Raw genomic sequence first — 23312 nt, 5'->3', positions numbered from 1 at the left:
TGGCAAAGCATGATGGATGCTTCAGTGGATAGGAAGAACTCGGTCTTGGAATTATTGAAGCCAAGATGACTTGGGATACCGAAGCAGAAGAAAGAAATGGACCATCAAGATGAATAAGGAAAGGAGATGAGGCCGACTCTGGAGGAGTGGCTCCACTTCTCTCCTAGCTTCAACACAGATTACTCTTTAAGTGCCAGTGGAGTGCAACATCATAAAGAGTCTATCTCCAAAGGTTTGTTCGCTGGCTTTGATGTATAACTATGAGCATCTTTTCTCCACACCAAGGGAAAGTTTTTCTATTGAATAGAAGTATGTGTGATTAGTCCCACATCGGCTATGCATTACTTGAATACCTCTACGGAGCTAAGGAATCTGAATCATACCCTTTGGCTAATATTTTTTAGGTGCGTTTTTGGCACAACTTTGTCACTAATTAGTTACATACATGATAATCTTTCACAATGCTCTATAGTGCCAAAATGGAGTTTAAGAAATAGTAAAATTAAAAATCTAGTGCTACAGTTTTGCCACAAGTTCCTGAGATAGGAGGTGAAAAATATCTCTTGACCAGCAATATTAGAGGACAGCAAAAAATATGGATTTCAAGGAATTAAACAGAAATGAATAATGCTGGTGGTGGTACAGAACTGGTGAGACAATGATATACAAGAAAAGATGGACCTCTAACATAAGTGTGAGGAAAATGCTCAAAAAATGAAATAAGGAGTGCTTTTATTTGCAAAACCACAACTAATAGAACTCAGCATGCATAATGCTAAAAATAAATGAAGTATTTCTATTCTTTAAGCAGATTCTACGGTCGAACGTGGGAAGAACGAAGGTTGTCCTTGATTTTTTTTGCCAGTATTTGAAGCAGAAAGAATCCATGAAACTCTGAGCCCATGCTTTTTTCCTCGACCGACTCACTTTTCCTCGCTCAGCATATTACCAGGGAAATCTGCATGCTTCAGAGATCACATAATTACGATTCGTCTCAACAATCACATGGATTAAAAAACTATGCCAATATCGTCAACCAACAAGATTTATCCTATCTATTGGGGGAAGCGGGTTGAAAACAATTTTTTGAAGGGCTGGTTGTCTTCTTACATCCATTTTTAAGGGTTTAAAATTCTCGCCAAGTCAAGAGGATTGACGAGTAACAACTGTGATCAATACTTCCAGCTGTCCTCGCACTCGAGTCCATGATGACCTCACCTCATGCCAAAGTAGTTCTAACCTTGACTACAAACGGGACGATATTAAGCTGGATGATAGTGTCATTGACTATTTAGGTGCGGCAAACTGGTGCCAAGCTACAAGGAAAAATCACCCTCAGCATCAAATAATGTGACTAGGCAGGTCGTAGTAGAACTGATCATGGGTCGGGCCTCGGGCTAGAACTCTATTTATTTTTAGCTGGCTTCGGGCTAGGCCTATTTATAATTTGGCATCTTCTGTGCCTAAGGCACCGGACCCATGATCAGCCCTAGTAGGTAGGAACAAAAAAAATACTATCAAAGTTATCGGGTTTAAAATTTGCAGTTACAGTCACCCTGCTGGACTTTCTCCCCATCCTTTATTTTAACTTGTCTCGCAACTCATAATTAAATTGAACGGCCTGTGCTAAACAGTTAACAAGTCACCTAATAAAGGTTGGATAGTGAATACATTGAATACATCGAAGATATGTCACATGGGAGAAGTTGCGAGCCATATCGTCACAAATTTGACCCAAGATATTCTATGGTGCACGAAATACATCATAAAATATTGTACCATACTCAATGACTACCATCAGAAGATGGATGGTTATCAATAGCGATGCACCGTATATGACATGCAAAATCATATCAATAGCAATGCACTGTGTATGACGTGTAAAATCATTTTGTATAATAGCCATCCATCTCATGATGGTGACCATCGAGTGCGGTGCAATTCACTGCAATATGATGTGCGAGGACGCATGCTACGCAAATTTTGGTCCCTCGCGCATTTCTTCCATGTGAACACGTTCTTGGACAACAGAATCTCACACAAAGCAACGCTTTTAGTTTTAAAATACTTTTTTCCTTTGAAAAAAATGTAAAAATGTAATCAGACAAACCTACTGTTCTCCAGCGCTTGCTTAACTTGGAGGGCAAAGACCTACCGTTCCCTAACTTGGAGGACTGTTCGCTGCGAATAGTAAGAATTTAGAAGTAGGTGAGACAGAGGGGCATCCTCATTTCCACATTTATATGCCTTTCTTAGGACACACTTCACCCTCAATCTCTCTCTCTCTCTCTCTCTCTCTCTCGCTTCTCCTTGCACTCTTCTTTATCCATTGTCTGTTATGGCTGCTTTGCTATGGCACCATGTTACTATTGCCATTGCTGCTGGAGTGGTGGTATTAACGACTCTAGGTAATGGAGGGGGAGGAATAAGGACTTGTGGAGCAACACAAGGGGTTCACCATGTGGTTGGTGATGATCCAGGTTGGGACGCCAAATCTGACATCGCTGCCTGGGCCGTTAACAGGATATTCAGGGTTGGAGATAGCATTTGTAAGACCAATTCTTCCTGCTACTCTCTCTCCCTCTCTCTCTCTTCAATTCCCTCAAGTAGGAGTTTCTTATCGTAGTTACAAACATACACTGAAATGAACCATTATATATTTCTCTTTTGTTTTTTGATCCATCACTTTGAAACTTTCCATAAGAAAAGTGCTTTTTCAAGCTATTTCCAAACATCAATTATGCAAATAATGACTCAGTCGTTTTAGAATCACAATATTCTTAAAATATATTCGTGCAGTGTCATTTGTTTGGGGTTACTCGTTGTTCCTGTTTGTTTTTATTGCTTCTTAGGTTTGATTTTCCTATGCAGGGACAAAATAATTGACATCTTTTATAACATTCATCTTCTAAATTCTTGAATCATTTACGAAATGCTACAGATATTTACTGAATCTTCGAGTCCCACGGTCTACCACCTACTCAAATCATTCTTCAATATCGAACTTGTAACTGTTGATCTATTTTCTCAGGGTTCGCGTACTCTACAGCTGAAGAAAGCATCGCTGAGCTGCAAAGCAGGGAGGAATTCGAGTCTTGTGATCTTCGCAACCCCATTAGGATGTTCACAGAAGGGCTAAACAAAGTGAGCCTTGATGTGGAAGGATCACGCTATTTCACCAGCAGCAATCCAAACAACTGCAAGAATGGTCTCAAACTCCATGTTGAAGTGCAGCCTCAGGCACTAGCAGGTGGGCAGATAGCTTCAACAGCACAAAAGGAGAAGATGGATGATGCTACTCAAGAAGTGGCTGAAGGCCCCAAGCCTTCTGGTTCAAACTGTGACCATGGATCATCACTGATGTGGTTCGGGTCGGCTTTGATCTATTTTCTGTGCTTCCAAAGGCTTTGAGGATGGCCATAGGCATCGTTTCACCTTTTACACTGTTAAGTTCATTCTTAATTTACCTACGCCTGTGATGCCCTGATTCGAGCTTTCATGGGTAGTTGAAACAACTGTTTAGGTTTCTCCATGTGAATTTGCTATCTTAAAGGAAGAATACATAAATAGCACAAGGGACATTGAAGCAGTATTGCTGGAGTGTCTTTCATCTTCTCAGTTTTTTGGGACTTCATCTTCACTATTGGCTATTGTATCTAACTTATATTATCCTTAGCCTCCTCACCAGCACAGGTGCTACTTTGGTTATATGTCATTTGTTGGTGCTATATTATGTTTCTCTACAGCTTGGTTGTGTTTATGTGTTCTCTTTTCATCTGAGTTTCTACTTTGTGAGTCTCAGATTCGGGGCCCCGAATGCAGGAAGGTATTTGGACTTGGATTGTTTCATTTACAGGATTATTCATGTGCAGATGCCCAATATGTATGTTCAAAGAGCTCTTCTGTATGCTACAACTCCACAGCAGACCATGGTTTTCACTTTACATCCCTATGCAGCAGCTACTGTATCAATCTGCACAGTTGTATCAGCTCCTATCCCTTCAATTTAATGTCTGCTGACCTATCGGTTCTGCACTCACCATACATCTTATGGATCCTGATGTCTACTATTATTTCTTTGCTTACTCTACTTTTGGCAAGCGATTATTGTAAATATAGCTACTTTAATTTTGTATCCAAACGAAATTTTTTATGTACTTCAAGCGGTGCAAACCGTACACACCACCCGCGATGATTGATTTTCATACAAAATTGATGAAATTTTTTTTTTTTTTATGCATCGCACTTCAATCCTGTATGTGAGTTAATCACCACAGATAATGCGTGCAGTCCTACATCTGGACCTTACTTTTCTAGTTCGGCTCCTGGTTTTATAGTTCAATCTACAGTATCATGTAAACTGTTGTCATCTTTCACTTAATGCAGCTGTTGCTTCTTTCTACCGAAAGGGAAAAAAAAAAAAAAAAAGGATGAATGTGATAAAAAAAAACCTTAAAACAGCTTAACAACTATTGGATACTTCCGCACAAGGGTATGTACGACAGTGGAAATACCATGCCTGCAAACACTGCTCTCTCTAAAACATGATCCCAATTTGAAAGTATTTCCCACCGTCTCTCAAAGAAAACACCCAAAAAAGCCCCGACAGACACTGATTATAGACCAACTCGTTCAATTAATAGCTCCATCAGACCCCAAGCATGACATTCCGAGCCCGGCCTGACACAATCAACTAACCCAACTAGCCAGGAACCACTTAACACTGGGGCAGAGAACGTCCCCAATCTAGCCTCGACCTACTTTGGATTGAGAAATTGTATGCAACCTAGGATGATCGCTGGTTAATGATAGATATGGCCTCCACTTTATCATTGCATTACTTTATCCATTGTGTGCGCTTGCACTTCAAAGATGTCCCATTTCAGGCGATAGAGAATGACGCGGTGTTTTAACCCTCATCGCACAAACTATGAGATTTTAAAAGACGCACAATTCATAAGGCAAGCAATTCTGCATCCGAAATACAAGAGACTGATTCAAAGTGAAGGTACACAATTGGTTTGTGAAGGAAATGATCAAATAGAAAGCTTGAACAGAATCTGTCCTAACGTCCAAATACAACAGAAGTTGTGCATGAAGGAAGTTGCTCAATCCTGTTCTTAACCCCTTTTAATCTTTATCACAATTCAAAAGATCAACACCAGAAAACATTGTACTGGTAACATTCGATTCATTTCTCTCTCAACACAACATAATTGTGGCCATTGGTCTTCTGTATTTTTGATATTCTTCTTAAAATATCTGCAAAAGCTGATTTATCCTGCAGTAATAAATGCATCCAGCCATTAGGAAACAAAATTCATACAAAAGATTGGAAATTGAAAATGAAAGAAAGGAAAAGAAAAATAGCAGTTAATTAGACTGCATGAGGTGCTACAAAACAACTGATTTTTAATGAAAACACGGTGAGATTAAATACTCGAATGGAAAAAGATGAAGCGTTTTTAAATACGAGTGCCACCACCCAGATTTGGAGCCAAAACGTCTGCTCTATAGGAGGCCAACCAGTTGACACTCCAGTTAGCATTCACAGAGCTATTACAAAACAGTGTGCATCAGATGAGAAAAGATCTACAAGATGCTCTTAGTAATACAATTAGTCTTGAAACTCCTTTGTCAAGCCTATAACAGAAGGAAACACTACCAGTAAATCTAAATGATCAATGTTTTTCCACTGCCACAACAATGTTAAATTGACCCGAGACACAAGAAGAGCTACCATTCATCTGAGATGCGGCAGAATAACTAATCTGACCATGTGTTCACACTAGATTATGTGAATAACACTGTCACCGATGCCAGTTTCACACCAGCCAATGCTTATAACCACTTTATCAGTACATGTATCAATGGTCTGGAAATCAAAGGGACACATTGGACCAATGGCCGTGCCTAAGACAAGCCATGGCCACATCCAAGTTCAGCTGGAAATTTCAAACAAAGCTCAGGGAAGATTGGCTACTATGCCCAGCTCAAGCAGCCAAAACCTGGTCCAGGGAGTAGGTTAGGCCTATCAAGCTTACCATAATTTTCATCCTGGCCAAGATCTCAGTGAAGATATCAATCAGTATGATAATGGATGCTCAAAAAAACAAGACAAGATATTTAATATTGGCCTGGACTTACAGACTATCTTCATCAATATAAATTAATATCTTTCATAGTATCAGTTCATAGAATATTTAATAAATCGGCTAAGACATCAGGTTATCTCAGTCATTTCCAGACTAAAGTGCTGCATTTGGTGCTTAAACATTACAGCTACAGTTAAGGAGTGAAAAGAATATGCATAAACAACTACAGTATAGAAAAGAATATAAAGATAATCATTGACAACAATTCCCAAGCCTTGTCCCAATTATATGGTCCAAAGAAATGAGAGTAAACAACAAACCTCCTGCGATTTCAGTCTGGCCTTGAATCTAGCAACCAAGTCCTGTGTAGTCACGGGAGCCACTGAAAGAAGAACAGTCCTAATTTCCTCCTCCGTAACTGGAGCCACAGAAGATGTTGGTCCAGTTCTAGCAGCTGTGGAACTGGATCCTTTTGCAGGCGCACTAGATTTAGTGGAAGAGGGAGGCTCATCCTTAACACCTGATGATTTTGAGTCCTAAACCAAAGAAGCCATGGCTTCTTAGTCAAGCAAACAAGGCGTGATAGCCATGTAGTGGTCTTGTGTAAACTAAAGATCAAATTTCAAAAAAGAAAAGACATACGTTATCCGTCTTGACCTTCTTCACAGGTGCACCATTAGAAGACTTCACCTCCTCACTTTTCCTTTTTGTCTTTGATGATTTGGATGCAGCTGGTGTGCCCCGGGCAGATCCAGGAGGAGGTACTGGTTTTGATGGACTGCTATCAGTAGGTTCATCCTTAGGTGTATCCTTTTGTTTTGGAGCAAGCACAGGTGACATGCCAACCTCATCTTCCTGGATGGACAAAAAAGCGAGCATCAAAATGGGATAAGAATGCAACTTTTTGGCAGAAGATGAAAGCTCAATGGCATTCATGTTACATCTTCACAGCATAATTAAGCAGATGAACTTAATATAAATAGATTGGAGCCATTGAACAATATAAATTACAAATCAATCATTAAAGCATGCAAGCCTAGGTTTTTAAAATCCCCAAAACATATTACAGGATCAGTTCTAGTAATAAGATCATGATACATTGCAACCCAGACTCAAATATGCTGTGTATGCAATAGAAAAAAGTAGACTAATCAAAATCTCTGGAGTTCTTGAAGGCTCAACTGCACTTACATCGTCATCTTCATCATCATCCTCAGCATCTGATTCATTTAGTCCAGCAGCTCGTCCAAGCAGTTTCTTTAACTCTTTTCCAGATTTACTCAATCCACCATCTTCTTCATTTTCATCCTCATCATCCTGAAAATATTACAATATTTGAGTAAACCTTTGCAATTTGAATGACAGTGACTCTTATTCTTAGAAAAACTATCTTACAGAATAAATAAAATGATTAATTAACTCTAATAAGAGCAAAATACAAGTTACTAAAGAGGTTTCCTGCTCCTAAGTATAACTAACAAAAAGTCACATGAATTAATTTTTATAGTAAAAAATAGATGCATAAAATCTCCAAGGCTAAAAGTGCAAAACTCAAACCAAGAGTATTTTTGTCATACCAGAGTATCAGATCATAACTATCCCAGATCAGTTGAATATAAATGCAAAACTATATTAATCCATTCAAGTATAAGCAACTCAAAGTGGCCAGACTTATTCTAGCTAGGGTGGACTTCAATCTTCAGTCACACAAACATTTCAGGCATTTTTAGTAACTCAACCAAAACTGCTGTTTTCTTTTTAATGTTCAGACACTGCTGTTTAGTCCACATGAATACTGATAGCAGATGGCAGTGTTCATATCAGTGACTAATGAATTCTCAATATATACACATGGCAACTGCTTGATACACAATTAAAAAGATGAATAAGTTCAAAGCAGAACTTACCATGCTTATGTATAACCATCAAATCCGGGTGTTAATACATTACTATATCTTCAGGACGTGAGGACAAGAAGATTAGATGTAGCTAATCATTATAAGTCATCATAATCATTAGCTCAAGCAATACAGCATCGAGAGAACATGTGTTGGTTCTACAATGCACTAAAAATTTGCCATGTAAGTACTATGCCTCAATTTCTGGATGGCAACCCAATTCACAATTACTACTAGATAATTTTTGAGGTTTGACTATCGATTCACATGCATAACACATAATCGGACAAAAGCATCCAACCCTTGCCATGTGTTATGGTCATGCTACAGACAGGTTTGAGAACTTCAAGCGGACATATCTACAAAATTTTATGTTTCCTTCAACAATTTTCTCAGAGCACCGCAGACTCCTGCTGTTCCTGGGAAGATAAGGATGTTCATGCTGCTGTGTCTCAAAAACAGTATGCATACAGATGACGTTTTGCCGAAGAAAGAATGGGCCATTGGTAATGGCTCTCCTTTCTGTGGTTATATGGACGAAACAGCTGCACCAGGCTGACGAAATGGGGGAATTGGGTCCCAGCATCCCTTCAACTTGCTCAGGACCAACTTGTTATGGCCTTTTATTTTATTTTATTTTGTTTATTTATTTATTTTTTATGGGGAGGGGACTGGAGGTTGCATTTGGAAAGAAAGGAATAACAGGATTTTCCTTTATGAAGATGAAGCGCAGGGAAACTTTGTACCAATTGGCATGGCTTAACAACTACAAGCATCTAGTACAAGGTCTGGAATGCAGCTCATAGCAGCCAGTTACTAGTGGACCCACCCAAAGCCAATGCAGAAGCGGCCAGTATGACCTAGATTCAGGAAGTCAGGCCTGGACCACTGAAGTAGGCCCCTAAAGTCCCAAACCAGACTGAACCAAGTAGTGCCTGTATCACTCAAGAGGAGGTTTTAGTGTGTATTTAACTCATTCTGCACCATTTCAAGGAGGGAATAAGTTGAGACACAAGCTTGGAACTACTAGCAGCATTAAGACAAAACACAAGAAAGGCAAAAAAAAAAAAAAAATGGAGGCATACTTGGGGTAACTGGCAATGTCAAAGTACGTTGGTTAATGTCCTTTGTTGATGATATAGCATACAATACAGTGCCTGCATACCATACTTTGTTTGATTTAAGTCTGAAACTAGATACTGTAAACCTTGATCTAGTGTCAAATACACATGGTTAGGTTTTTAATTGGAAAAATTTAAATTGGTAAGGTATTGTGTAATGTGCTGCTCTTGTCAGCAAACATCCTATTGGGGTGAAGCTCAGATGATGTCCAACTAGCATGTGAAGCTCCCTCCATAAATGGCCTATTTTAATGCCCATTCCAAGATTTGCAATCTTGGTACTGGAAAGCATACCTGTACCAAGTTGGTATGGTGCTGGTATGCGTTGGTTTGGTAACAATATGGTACCGTATTGCCCATTAAAAAACAATGCATCTATACATCAACATTGCAAACCTTGGCCCGTTCCAATACAGCTACTCTGTCAAAAAGAAGCAATCGAGTTTAGCTAGAAAGACTACAATTTATCATAAGAAGATATACTGGGATCAAGCACGAAGCCGGTACAATAAAGCAATCAATCTTGATGGCAGATAACACCCAAATTAAGCAAATGATAGCCAAAAAAACTATTTTTTTTATGATATATTTAGTCAAAGTTAGAATTCAATGCTTTCTAAAAAAGTGGGTGAGTGTTAAGGTAGTTAGGAGCCCTTTTTTGAGTCAAATTATACAAGTTAAATGCGTCCTCGATCATTAAGTGAAGTTTGAGCCCTCTTAGGAATAGATCAGTTTTTCAGGATTGTTAGATGTCATAGGATTATATCACATTGTTCAGTAGAGTTTGTTTACTTGTAACTATATAAAGCTCACACAATATCGGAAGAAAACAGGACTTCATCCAGCAACAAAATTGACGCACGATGGAGCTCAAATAATTTGAGGCTTTCAACTGCAAGCACCTAATATGTTATGATACAAATTATATATGCCCTATATCTATGTATGGACTAGCAATACATGGTATGGGGCTTTTCTCATATCAATTACACTTTTTTAAACTTCTCTCTTCGAGTCCACATCACAACAATGAATTAGTTTTAGACATTCTTAATGTTTATTTTTACCTTCTTCAGAAAACCCATGTTCTTCAAATTATGATGGTTCATTTTAGAAGGCAATGGGTATTATACAGCGTATGGCTAACCATACAAGCGAGGCAGAATGGAAAATAAAGAATGCCCAATAACAGATGCATAACTGCTCAACAATTTTTTGTGAGGACAAGGAATCAAATCCAAAAAATCAGCTTGATAAGCAGATACTTTGGTACATGGGCAATCAAACAGGGAGCCTAGAAACCAAGAATGCAAGCCTCTCAATGAAAAATGATTTCTATGAAAATTCAGAAAATATTAACTCGTGCAAAAATTTGCAACATATTGTCTTATAAATATTGCTGTGCTTGTAAGAGGCACATCAGTCCAGTGTACCTGCTTAATTTCTGGCGGAGCAGGAATTTCAGGAGCTAAATCTTCTCGTTCCTCTGGATCATTGCCCACAGCCTCATCATCATCGGTGAAAGTTTCTTCATGCTCCCAGTCATCACCTAAAGGGGGAAAATTAAATAATAAGAAATCCTTGGTTCCTGATTTCCAAAAGCACTAAAAAAGCAGATTATTACATACAATCTGACCACAAGACTTTTTATATACCTCCTTGCTGCATCACAAGGAAGAAATATTTAGAAATCAAAATAAACATAAACTCTATCTATTGATCCACAACAATGTTCATATACCACCACGTGAAGTGGGATTATATTACTAAGAGACTTTGATGGGACAGAAAACTTCAAGAAGACATTTGTTGAGAATAAGAGGCAAAATAGGATGGTAATGGACAATGCTAGAGCATGCCATGCTAGAAACTAATCATTTTCAGGTCATGATATTGAGAATACATGTTCCATCGAAGAAAAATGTGCACAGAAAGTAAAAAATGAAACTTAATGTAATAGCTTTCATAATGCTTTGGCCATAAAATACCAAATGACAGAGGTTCTCAACAAAAACATAATTTTAAACAACATGTTAGTAAAAGATTTCTAAATTTATTATCTTGATCTCACGTACAAAAAAAAAAAAAAAGTGGATGTATTTTGGCTGATCCACATGATGGAACATTCTGAAGGGTCAACAGACATCTAAAGTACCAATAGTGTCTGCTGCCTGGACAACAGAAAGATAAGGAGACCATACAATGCATGATTATGTGACCAAACTGAAAATGTGCTGACATACCGTTCAACAATAATACTGCAACTAACAAAAGTTGGAGTTATCTAAAGCCATTTGCCAGACAAAACTGTATGTCAAAAATAATGCAATTCATTATAAAAGTTTGTTTGTTAGAATTTCATTAGAAAAAGGAGACCAGAGGCCTCAACTGCAAGTAGGGCCATACATTAAACCTTAAACCCAACCAACCCATAGAGGTCTAGGGTGTGGTTATCTATCATTGTATTTATGCATATATATCATGATAGATCTAGATGGAAACCACCAAAGCTTTATTTCATCTTGGTGAAAGACAGTCTCCTTTCATCTGTCATCCCATATGATTCAGGAATAAGTATCAACAGTTCCAATTTACTCCAGCAAGGCATTGCACATATATAACCATCCAAATATATCTACACATCCAAGCATAAGTCTAATGCCAGCTAAAATGTCACACTATCATGCTTTGGTCACTCAAAGAAGCATGTTCTCCATGAAGTAAATTAATGCTCCACAGCACCAACATATTTGTTCACTGGTATTGCAAGTTAGTCATGGCAGTCTTTTCCACGCTCATGATTATTTCCCACATGTTTTGCTGGTCATTATTATCTCCGACAAATTCATTGATGGCCTGATTATGTAGCATAGGAGAATTTTTATCAATTCTAAAATTCAAGGAAGTGGCACTTATTCAAATTGCTGACATCTTGAGCAATCTGCATAACCCACTACATGCCTGATCCATAGAACTAACTTTTATAGTTCTAGCACTACATGCAGTCATTATAAAAAATTGAACGGCAGGGCCTAATACCGGGAAATGACATATGGATAATGTCTGATGATGTTAATAGTAATTTAAGGCTTAGCTTTAAAAAGAAGCAGGGTAAAGTTAAGATCTTGGATTATCCAAGAAAACAACACTGATATAAAACCACAAATCTTAAAACTTCTAATTATAGGAAAGAAAAAGAATTGGGAGATTTAATATTAGTGAAGGGGGGGGGGGACTAGAGTTTAGAGTTGAGAAAACAAACTAAGGGCGCATTTGGTTAGGGTAATCTGGAATGGAAAAATAAATCCCATGTCAGATTATCATATTTGGTACGAAAATTGGATGAGAGAGATGGTAAAAATAAATGGTGAGTCCCGTGTTTATTTTCTTGAGAGAGAAAGTAAAACAAATACCACCAGAGGGGTGGTATTTGTTTTCCCATGCTAGATTACCGAGTGGAGGTAATTTAAAAATATCATTTCTTAACGGAAATGCCCTCATTTATATTATATTAATATCATATTAATTATATTATATGATTAATATTAATTATATTAATATATATTATATCAATATATTTTAATTATATTAATATATTGATTAATAATATTGATAAATAATTAACAAATAGTAGTAATTAATATATTTATTTATATACTAAAATTTATTTATAACAAAAAATATTTTTTAATATATAATTAATTTAAAATATTTATTAACTCATGTAAATATATTTCAATATTCGAAATAGCCAATATTGATACCATTTAAGTGGGCATAAATTGCCAAAAAATGGATCAAGAAAAAGACATGATTACTTGAATTGTTTATTCAAGGATATTGTTGAAAATTTGATAATATTCTCATATAAGATTATCTCTAACCAAACATAGTAATCTTTTTTCGATGCTAATTTACAGAGTAATTTTTCACCAATGAAATGTGGTAAATTTTATTTTCTTTGCAATCATTTTTCTAGATAAATGATTCTCAAGAATTATCAAATTATCCTATATCTAACATACCCCAACCAAACGAACCCTAAGGTCAATCTATTAAAGATTAATGGAGGGAAATTTAAAAAAAAAAATCAAAAGTGAGCAGAAGTTACTAATAGAACCTAGGAGGGGAATGTTGTTATTGCTCACCAATACCATCGCCTTGACTACCTGCGATTGGATCAAGTATAGATAAAACTGTCCCGTGACATCTACACAACTTAAAAGCTAATCACTATCATCATGTACTAAAGTATGCTTGTGATGAAGGCAACAATAAAGACAGCATGCACTACTTAGCCCTAAACAAGAAGATCTTACCCAAATTTTGTTCCACATATGCACATTCATGGACATTCAAGAATGCCATGTAGCAACACAATTTTTCCTATAGTGAGAGTATCCCATGACTAGGGGTGCAAACAAGGTCGGCGAAATCGGTACCGGTAGCCGGATCGGTCGGCTGGCGGTACGGTACGGCACGCCTCCGTTCCATTCCGAACCGACGAAGGAAAACACGGACGAATCGGAGAAGAAAAAGAGAGAGAGAGAGAGAAATAGAGAGAGAGAGAGGGAGGAAGAAAAAGAGGAAGGCGAATCCGCCGGAGGGCAACCGTGGTCGTCGGGCAGCGAAAAGGGCTCCCGCGGCTCCGCACGGGGAACAGGGGCGATCCGCCCCTATTTCTCGGGGCTTTTTTTAAAAAAATCTTTTCAAATGAAGCCGGCAAACCCTTTAAAAAAGTCTTTTCAAAGTGAAGTCGACATGGGGTTTGCCGGCTTCACTAAACCCCATGCCGACTTCACTTTGAAAAGACTTCTTTAAAAAAAGTCCTGAGAAACAAGGACGAATTGCCCCTGCTCCCCGCGCGGAGCTGCGGAAGCCCTTTCCGCCACCCGATAGCCACGGCTGCCCTCCGACGGCCCTCCGACAAATTCTCCTCCCTCTTTTTCTTCCTCCCTCCCTCTCTATTTCTCTCTCTTTCTTTTTTTCTTCTCCGGCACCAGCATGTGCCGTTTTGCATGCCGGACCGTCTCGATTCCCAACCGGAACGGTTCGACAAGCCCCGTACCGGACGGTTCGGTCCGGTACGACATTCCATGGGTGCAAATGGGTCGGGTTGGACTGGGTCATAAATGATCCCGATCCGATCTGATTTTTTGATTGGACCCTAATGTTGGATCCAGACCCAATCCAATTGAAAATTGGATCGGGTTGGGTCTATGATCAAAAAGCCTGCCCCATTGGATCATTTGGGTCGGGTCGGGTCCATGTATAACCCGATCCCAATCTAAAAATGTTGGATTCGGCTCGGATCCAAATTCTGGTCAGACTCGGTTCGTATGATAAACCAACATATGCGAAATTTATGACAAAAAAAAATAAATATTACTTTGTTTTAACTATTAATTTATAAGCAATTTTTCAAAATCTCCCAGTCAAATTTAATAAAATTGTATAAAAAATAATAATGCTACAAGAACATTCGAAATTCTAATCCCACTCTATTTTCTTTATAGTTTACATGTTGGATTCAATACTGAATTCGGATTGGGTCGGGTCCGAATTCAGTCAACCCAGATCCGACCCGAAATATTGAACGGATCCAATTTTGGAGCCCGACCCGGCCCCGCAGGTCCTTTAAAATGGGTTGGATCGGATCTAAACGGGTTGGGCTGGATCGGATCACGGGTCAACCTGACCCATTTGCAGCCTTACCCATGACTCAAAGAAAAAAGCACCAAAAGACAAGCACAAATACAGATTCAAGACTAAAATCATTCGTTGTCATATTAAATATCCTACCTTTTTCGATGTCATCATCATCTAGATCAATGTCGCCCCCTTTTCCACCTTCTTCTTCATCATCAACACCTTGTTTGGTAAGTCCAAGTCTATTCTTCCTTGCCTCCTCTTCTTCCTCATCTTCCTCACCCTTATCAGAGTGATCTCCCTCATCATTGCTTTTTCCTTTCTTAGCACGACTGCCATCAGCCCCACCACTGCTCGCACCTTCGCTCTTCTTCAACAATTCACCAAAAGCAGCAGCTCCATTAGTTGCTGCCTTCATCATCCATCTTTCATATCCAGTTGCATTATGCTTCCTTTTGTTCATCTTCTCCTCAGCCTCTTCCAGTGTTAATTGCTTGTACTGTGCAATTTTGGTAAAGTTGTACCTGTGAAGGAATAACAATAATCAAAAGTTCCTTTATTTTAGGGTTAACATGCATATATCAACTATATAACATGACAATTACTCGGAAGTGCAAATTACAGTTAGTGTCAGCTATAGAGTGACCAAAATCATGAAGACAACTCATATGTTGATTCATATAATGCATGTAGGCTTCTAATAGAATTCAACACTTTGACAAACTAAATGATTTGATTGCTACTTTCTCATCCATAAAAAAAAACAAACTATAATTGATATAAAAAGACTAAGAAAATGCTGTGCAAAAAACCAACAGCGGAAAAAAAAAGGGAGGGAACATGCAAAGCTTTTCAGGACTAATGCATACCAAGAACCAGCAGGAATAGCAATGAACTCCTTGCCATGCAACATTAACAGATAGTAAGTTGCAGTAGTAGATTGTGAACCCTCAACTTGACCTTGATACTGATGCTGACCAGTCTCATCCTCCAAAATCCATGGTTTGCTCTTGAACTTCTCCTGTGCAATTCCATTGATCAGTACATACAAATTGGTCAAACAGACAAGCAAGACAGCAAAAATGTCAGACTGCTAAAAACAAGTACTGTATAAAAATGAACAAGCTTAAATGTCCCAAATTGGCATCCACCCAAACTACCACTCCTGCAGAGATGATATATCATCTTATCCAAAGACTCAGCTCCAAATTAAACTACTTCCAGAAACTAGTTAAAGTTGCCAATATAATTCCTTGAAGAACCCAGAAAAGACAGTGTCATTTACTCATTGTCCTTTACTTTGTAGTATGACCCCTGGAGGGAGGGAGAGAGGGAAGAGAAAAGAAGTTGGGGGGGGGGAGGAGTGGGGGTGCTTTGTGAAGGGATCAAAAAAAAGAAGAGATTACCCAGGATGCTTTTAGTAATTTTTGTTCCTTAGTTCTCTCAAATGTGGTTCATTCAATAACTCCAAGTTGAACCTTATCTAGCTTTCACTAGACACAGGACAACAAACTTTAGTCAAATAGCCTATAATTCCAATTGCTTCAAATTATCCAACTTATTCTAATATCAACAATTTCATTGTTCTAATGTGGCAATAATCATAAACATAACTATCAAGCCATGTCTGGACTATCTAGCATACCAAAATCTGTCAACAAAAAATTTAATGGCCATTTTCCTCAGCACATTACTCACAGAAAAATTCACTTCCGATCATCATCAACAAAGGAATCCAATTCAAGATCTTAACTATAATCCTTTAGAAGGAGTACAGGATACTCCACTTATGCCACATGAAATAAATTGAGCAAATCAACTTGACCAACCGCAGAATAATACAATTTATCTAAAATAACAAAATTAATGTGATTTTCTGATTATCAAAAGGTAGCTAAGGGGAAAAAGGAATTTTCAAAATCCCTTTTCCTATATGGATTTCATTTTTATATTAATCAAATTTTAACATATTTGAGTTCGCTGATCACTTGCACTTGATAGAAAGAAAAGAGTTTATTCGAAATAAAAGAATTGAAAGCCAAATAATTTGATATTTGATGAAATTGCTGTCATCCATCAAGTCTACAACAAATAACCCTGTGCTCTAAGGACAAAGACATCCAGTACATGGAGGGGCCTCCTTCAGACTAGATACTTTAATGTGAGGAGAGGAAAAAGTCACTGGGGGAAAAGCATCATCTGGCATGTTATGGGACATTATCAATGTTTCATGCACCAAGACTGATGACAGTTAGGAGGCGGAGGCAGCAAATGAAAAATGTGTAGGGTTTTCAGCTATCCTATAAGCAACATTGAATCAAACATTATTCATCCAACTAGGAGTTCGAGCATAACTTCCAAAAGAATTATTTACTTTTCAACTTCTTGACATTTATTGGCATATGTTACAATTTTAATCAGCACATTAATTGCAAGAAGGATGGCTGTGATTAGTGCATACCCGCAAACTGTCGGTGAGCTGCCGTCCTTGAAGCCCTTCCTTGTAAAGAGACCATTTATTCTCTGCATTCTTCTTCTTTGAAAAAGGAGGCAAACCTGTGACAAATCTACCAATATAGAAAGCTTTGTCTGTATTGGCGCTTGCCCGGACATTATACTCCTGTAGAGATGACAAAAGAAATAAATGTTTTAGCAAACAAAGAAGGAAAACAAGAACCACAGGGAGAAAATCAAATCCAAAGAAGTATCAAGCCTTTGATGAGGAGCAGGAAAAAGCAGAGAAAACCCCATGAACTTGAATGAAACCAAGGATGTGGACATACAAAAAAGCATATGCGTTATGTCAACGCTGGAGAGAAAACTAATTAAAAAAAAGAAAAAGAAAAGCATAATTCGAATATCTTATATAGCCATCTCAGAAGAGACATGTGATCTCATTGGTCCAGAAGTACAACCAGTTCTGAATTACTTAAGAAGTTGATTAATGAATATAGAAATGCTAACCATCAATGGACTTCTGTTGTTTAATAAAATTTCTTCCTATTAGAAAATTAGGATAAAAGCATGTGTATAAATAAGAGAGATCCACATGACAAGAAATCAACTTCTTGAGGACTTCCAAACGGAATTTTCTTTTACTGAGAACCATGATAATAAAATAATCAATTCTTTTTACAGTGATTGAATGAAAAGCCTAAGTTACCAGTAGAAATGGCACTGTGACACACAAACTTGGACCCAATACAGACCTGCAGACCTACTAGTCAGGAATGGATCTGAAGACAAACCCATAAAACATTAGAATAGATCAGGATCTAGTAGAAGAGTACCTGCCCAGACCCAAGGTGATTCGACCATATAATACATTAGAATATGGGACTAATTTTATGAACCCGAAATGACTTGGATCCAGAACCAATTCAGACATGATAGTTTGCCAAGTTAATAATGTATAGTTTTACTTTTGAGGATATGCTCTTAGTAAATTGTTCTGAGGACATAAAGGGAATTGGCTAACCAAACACTAGCACCCACTTCATACTTGTACTGAGACCTAATCCAAACCCGACAAGTGTCAAGTAGAATACAGGTCATAACATCCCGGTCCTAACCTAGTTCTTGAATGAAGAAGTTTGATTAAAACTTGGGACCCAGACCAATAATGCGTATGAGCCTTAACAAATCCAGATGCGACCCAATAACCAAATAGCACCTGTGGCTACAATTTGTTTCAACAAATTCTTTTGTTTGAAAAAATGTGAATGTCTAGATTGTGAACAAGCTCATGATGGAGCTTGAGTAGAAAACAAATGGCCTCATCCAAACAGAGGGCATTTTCCATTGCTTGGAGAACCTTGACCAGGGCCTTGGAGTCGAGCTGATATCAAAGGTGGCTTTTGACCACATGGCTTCAGCAAATTAGAATGACACTCCACGACTGTACCGATCGCAACATGAACAAGTCAGTCCTTAGTTGGTATGGTGCAGAAGATATTGAATTTAAATACATCCTATATTAACAAAGAATTGATCTTCGTCATATATCAGGCTTTATTTGGTTTCATAAAATCTATGTTGGGACACAAAAGGCATGTAAAAAAAAAAAAAAACAAAACAAAAAACAGAAACAAATCATGATACGAGTTGAGGAAGAAAAGACACTAGAAAAAGGAAAAATCAACTATGTAAAAAACTTGTGCCAAAGATGCAAAAGCCACAAGAAATAGAGAGAAGATGCATGCAAGAACCATAAGTTCCCATCCCATGACCTTCAGAATGGGTTGATAAGCAGAATAAGAAATCACATAATATTTCATTGACCAAAATTTTGAATAGGGATTAATGTGTGTATACATATTAGAAAATTCATGAACCAAATAAACTATATCATTTACCAAGAAAGAGGGAGAAAACTTAAAGTGTAAAAATGTCAACTGCAAGTTAATGACAAAGTGGCTTCAAAAATGCCCTGTCAACTATGGCTGCAAACAATTTCCCACCCTCCAACAAGGACAAAACCCAGTAGAGGAAAGCCTTTGGGTTTAGAACATGCTGCAAAGTTTTGTTCAGAACTCTGAAACCAGGAGGAAAAAATTAGTTCCAAACAAACCTGATCCTGGATGGGGTCCATATCAGAGTTTGGCCCAAAATAAATTATAGCATTTTCTTTCATTTCTTTAATGTTGGGAAACATTTTCCCAAAACAAAACAATAAGTTAGCAAGTTTTCAAAACATTCTGAGCAAAACTAATTTTTTTACATATATTTGGCTATATTAGAGTTCAAATTTCAGAGTCAATTCTTTTAACATATATTAGATGGCCAATAATATAGTATATTTTGAATAAGACTGCTTTGGAATTTTTTTTAAGAATAACTTTTCTTTAAAAAAAAAAAAAAATCAAGAGAACAGAAATAATATATTTTAAGTTCCTGAACATATATCTTCAACCAATATCCATTTTGTTATTCTTGACTGATTACATTGTTGTTCACCCTATTGTAATTTTTTTTTTTTAGTTATCTATAGTTTTCAACTGAACTGCTGAAACTAGAGTAAGAACATCGAAACCACCACCCTGCCAAAACCAAACCCATGTTGTTCATCCAAAATTTGGAAATGAAATGAAGTTTCTGACCTTGTTGTAGAGCTTTCATGACTAGCCACTAGTTTATCACAACATTATGCCAAGATCCACACTGCCTTATGTATAATTTTTTACATTGAAAACCTGTAGAAAATAAAGGTGTATAGTTGTAAAAATATAAGATAAATTTTGAAGGCAAAGCATCTATACAGAGGACTGAGGATATGTGCTAAGTCAGTGGAGATCATGAAACTGGCTCAGGAGGGCAATGCTTGGTTGTTATGCCAACTTCCTACTAGGTTCTAAGGTGTATAGTGTAAAAATATAAGATAAATTTAAGGCAAAACATTTTTACAGAGGACTGAGGATATGTGCCAAGTCAGCGGAGATCATGAAACTCGCAGGAGGGCAATGCTTGGTTGTTATGCCAACTTTCTGCTAGGTTCATCTCTTAATGTTGAAAAAGGATGCAGGGATGGAGCACTGATCCCTAAGGAATTTTTGTTCGAAACTGTTTGTTTTGCAACGGGCAGAAAGATCTCACAGACAAAAAAAGTTTAAACTTAACAAACAAACTTAATCCAATCTGAACAAGACCAACTATAGGGCACAAAGTTTGTAATATCAATATAGCATCAATATCGCTGGTTTTCAACCTAAGATCAACCCTCTGGATTTGTACCAAGAAAGGCAATTTTAGGAAGAGTGAGGCATCCAGCAAAACAAAGAATGCAACCATGTGGGAAATTATGACAGTGATACTATAGCTTTTCATTTTCTACTATATCAGAATTTACATCCAAAAAACAAAGTTTTGCAACTTTCAAGGTCTTCCAGAAATTCACATTTTAAGACAGGTAACAACAAGAGTCTGAGACACAACAAAGTAGCAATTCATGTTTACTTGGCATTAAATGATTAATTTGTTGACACAAAGTAGAATGCATAAGATTTTTATCCAAATAACGAATGGATTCAAATGAATGTCAATTCATCCAATTTGCAGAAGATGTATTTTTCCACATGGGGGCAACTAAAGTCAGGGGGTGAAAACGAACTCATGGGCCCGTCAAGAAGCTTCATAATCCATATATTGGAATCACTAAGAGTTAAAAAGACAAAGCAACTTAGGTACCCTTATGCTTACCCAACTTAGGTGCCTTTATGCTTACCTCTGCATTCTGTACTAGACATGTTGAACTATCAGATAAGAAAAGGGAGCAATGAAGACTAAAAGGAAATCTATGCACTAGCTGAAGACAGCTTTAAATCTTCAAAACTTGGCACCCAATGAATCCGATCAGTATAGAAGCATCCATATAGTCAACCCCAAATCAATAGTAAAGGGCTTGTCCTTTATGTTCATGTTCATGGTAGAATTATAAATTTATAAATTAATGTTGTAGGGATTCGCTCATAGAAAAACTGAACATTGTCATTTACATTTATGTTCACAATTAAATTATGGAGTGTTATTTAATATTATAAGGATTTTCTCATACAAAACCTAGAGCTATAAACTTGTAGATTTGAATGTAAGTGAAATGGTTTTGCATAATGCAGTGTTATTTATTGACTAAAGTTGATTTCTTTCTTGTCCCATTTCATCTTGCAATTATTTTGAAACATATAAGTGCTCAAAAAGTTATTCCACCCAACTTTTTCATCCACCATTTATATATTTGAAACAAAAGGTGACTTGAATAGGCCAAGTCCCTGTGGCTTAATAACTAGGATGGTGATGCCATATCTCTTAGTTTCGTGTAATCTTGTCCATTTGAAATGCCAGTACAACACCTCCAACACTCAAAATGATATCCACATGTTTAAACTCCTGCACAATGCAAGGTTACAATCAAGTTTTCTTCTTTCTCACATATCATCTTACAACCATCTTTGAAACAGATAATTGCTCAAGAAGTTATTTCACCCATCTTTTGCATCCACCATTGATACAAGTGCCACAAGAGGTCGAACAAGAAGATCAAATCCCTGTGAATTATGTGCAGGTCAATGACATAATACCTCTTTTATATCTCTTCAGCTATAAAATAACTATAACAATTTAATTATCTTATTTACGTCTAAGTCTCCAAGTTTTTGTGCATTTGGAGCCTATATAACTAGGCAAAAGGTGAAAACCCTTCTCAAGGACACCTGAGCATGAATATGAATAATTTGGAAAAAATAAGAATAGATTCTTCTTCTTCCTCTTTTTTTCAAAAGGCTATATATCTTATTACAGTCATTAATCAGGGCTAAGGACTACTCGTTACATCCATCTGTTCCCTGAGATTCTAATTTGGGGTGTGCGTGTGTAATACTTATTGATTTTGACCATCATAATTCATACCACCCAAGACGTCTCCTATTTTCGAAACTACGTATTAGGTTCCACATAAAACTACGTATTAGGTTCCACATAACCAAGCCCATATCGATGAGAAAATACCAGTTGCCTGTATTTAGTTGTTTGTTCTCCCATTGCCGTTTTATGATTTTGAGAATTCTCCTGTGGTGGAAATGTAAAGCATGTCTCGGACTGCAAAAAGTAACCCTCTACCACCAAAAATGTATTCCATTGATTGTTCTGCCATCTAACATGTGTGATTTTTAGTTTTCTTTTCCTTTACACAATGAGATTTTCTTTCTTCCAAATCTTTTCTCAAACCTAAACTGAAGGAACAAAATTCAATCGAGATATCATCTTTTTTCACTCCCATCGTGAATCGAGTTGAAACAAAGCCGGATGCAAGCGATCAAAACCCTAATCTTCCAAGACGGATCAAAACCCTAAAAGAACACGAGGCGAACTGGATGGAAAAGGTTAGGGCTCCGCGAGAGGTCACAGAAGGGGGCCATACCCTGATCAATTTGGTGATGAAGGCGCCGCACATGCGGCAGCGGCCGCGGTTCTCGGCCATGGTCTTGCCGCAGGAGCGGCAGAGGGTGGTGTGCTTGCAATTGCTCCCGTAGAGGTCCGAGGTCGACCCGCACCCCTCGCACGACGGCTTGAGCACCAGATCGAAGCTCATGGCGACCGACCGACGAGACGGAGAGACTTCGGGAATAAAATAGAAAGGGGAAATTCTATAGCAATGTTTATATAGTAGAGTACAAGGCAGAGCCTCTACAGCCTGCCACCTCAGCGGTACTTTTGAATGAAAGAATCGTAAGGCACTGTTAACGGAAACAGGAAACTAACGGGGACTTCCGTTATTTCCCAGTACACCGTGTCCGACCCTCCACTTTTTTTTCCGTCCCGCCGCTATCCGTCGTCTCCACCTTTCCTCTTCTCCTCTTCGCCGCCGCCACCTCCGGCCGCCGTCGCCACCGCGTCAAGCAAGTGAAGCTCCCAGCGCCCACGCCTGCATGATCTTGGATGCGCTAAATGTGTCCCGACGGTGCATGGTACAAGAAAAGTAACTTGCAAGAAATTAATCAGTTTTTTCGAAAAAAAGTCCTTGATCAGACCTTAAATTACTTAAAACTCTCTAACAA

The 23312-nt window shown here is 37.8% G+C and overlaps 2 protein-coding genes across 2 annotated transcripts; one reads left to right on the top strand and one right to left on the bottom strand.

The window, feature by feature from the left end:
* Positions 1 to 2266: 2266 nt before the first annotated feature.
* On the top strand, positions 2267 to 3773 carry LOC105050007 (cucumber peeling cupredoxin). Its single transcript, XM_010929847.4, has 2 exons — positions 2267 to 2549; positions 3032 to 3773. The coding sequence occupies exons 1-2, from the start codon at positions 2339 to 2341 to the stop codon at positions 3409 to 3411; spliced, it is 591 nt and encodes a 196-aa protein (XP_010928149.1). The 5' UTR covers positions 2267 to 2338; the 3' UTR covers positions 3412 to 3773.
* A 1247-nt stretch (positions 3774 to 5020) lies between these two features.
* LOC105050006 (transcription initiation factor IIF subunit alpha) lies at positions 5021 to 22895 on the bottom strand. Its single transcript, XM_010929846.4, has 9 exons — positions 22676 to 22895; positions 17225 to 17383; positions 15633 to 15784; positions 14917 to 15287; positions 10548 to 10663; positions 7287 to 7412; positions 6738 to 6950; positions 6416 to 6631; positions 5021 to 5281 (listed from the first exon to the last, which is right to left on the bottom strand). The coding sequence occupies exons 1-9, from the start codon at positions 22844 to 22846 to the stop codon at positions 5192 to 5194; spliced, it is 1614 nt and encodes a 537-aa protein (XP_010928148.1). The 5' UTR covers positions 22847 to 22895; the 3' UTR covers positions 5021 to 5191.
* Positions 22896 to 23312: the final 417 nt, after the last annotated feature.

This window comes from Elaeis guineensis, chromosome 8 (genome assembly GCF_000442705.2).
Source record: "Elaeis guineensis isolate ETL-2024a chromosome 8, EG11, whole genome shotgun sequence".
Taxonomy (NCBI): Eukaryota; Viridiplantae; Streptophyta; class Magnoliopsida; order Arecales; family Arecaceae; genus Elaeis; species Elaeis guineensis.
Note: the sequence above shows the minus strand (reverse complement) of the source record. Positions and strands in the feature narration are given on the sequence as shown.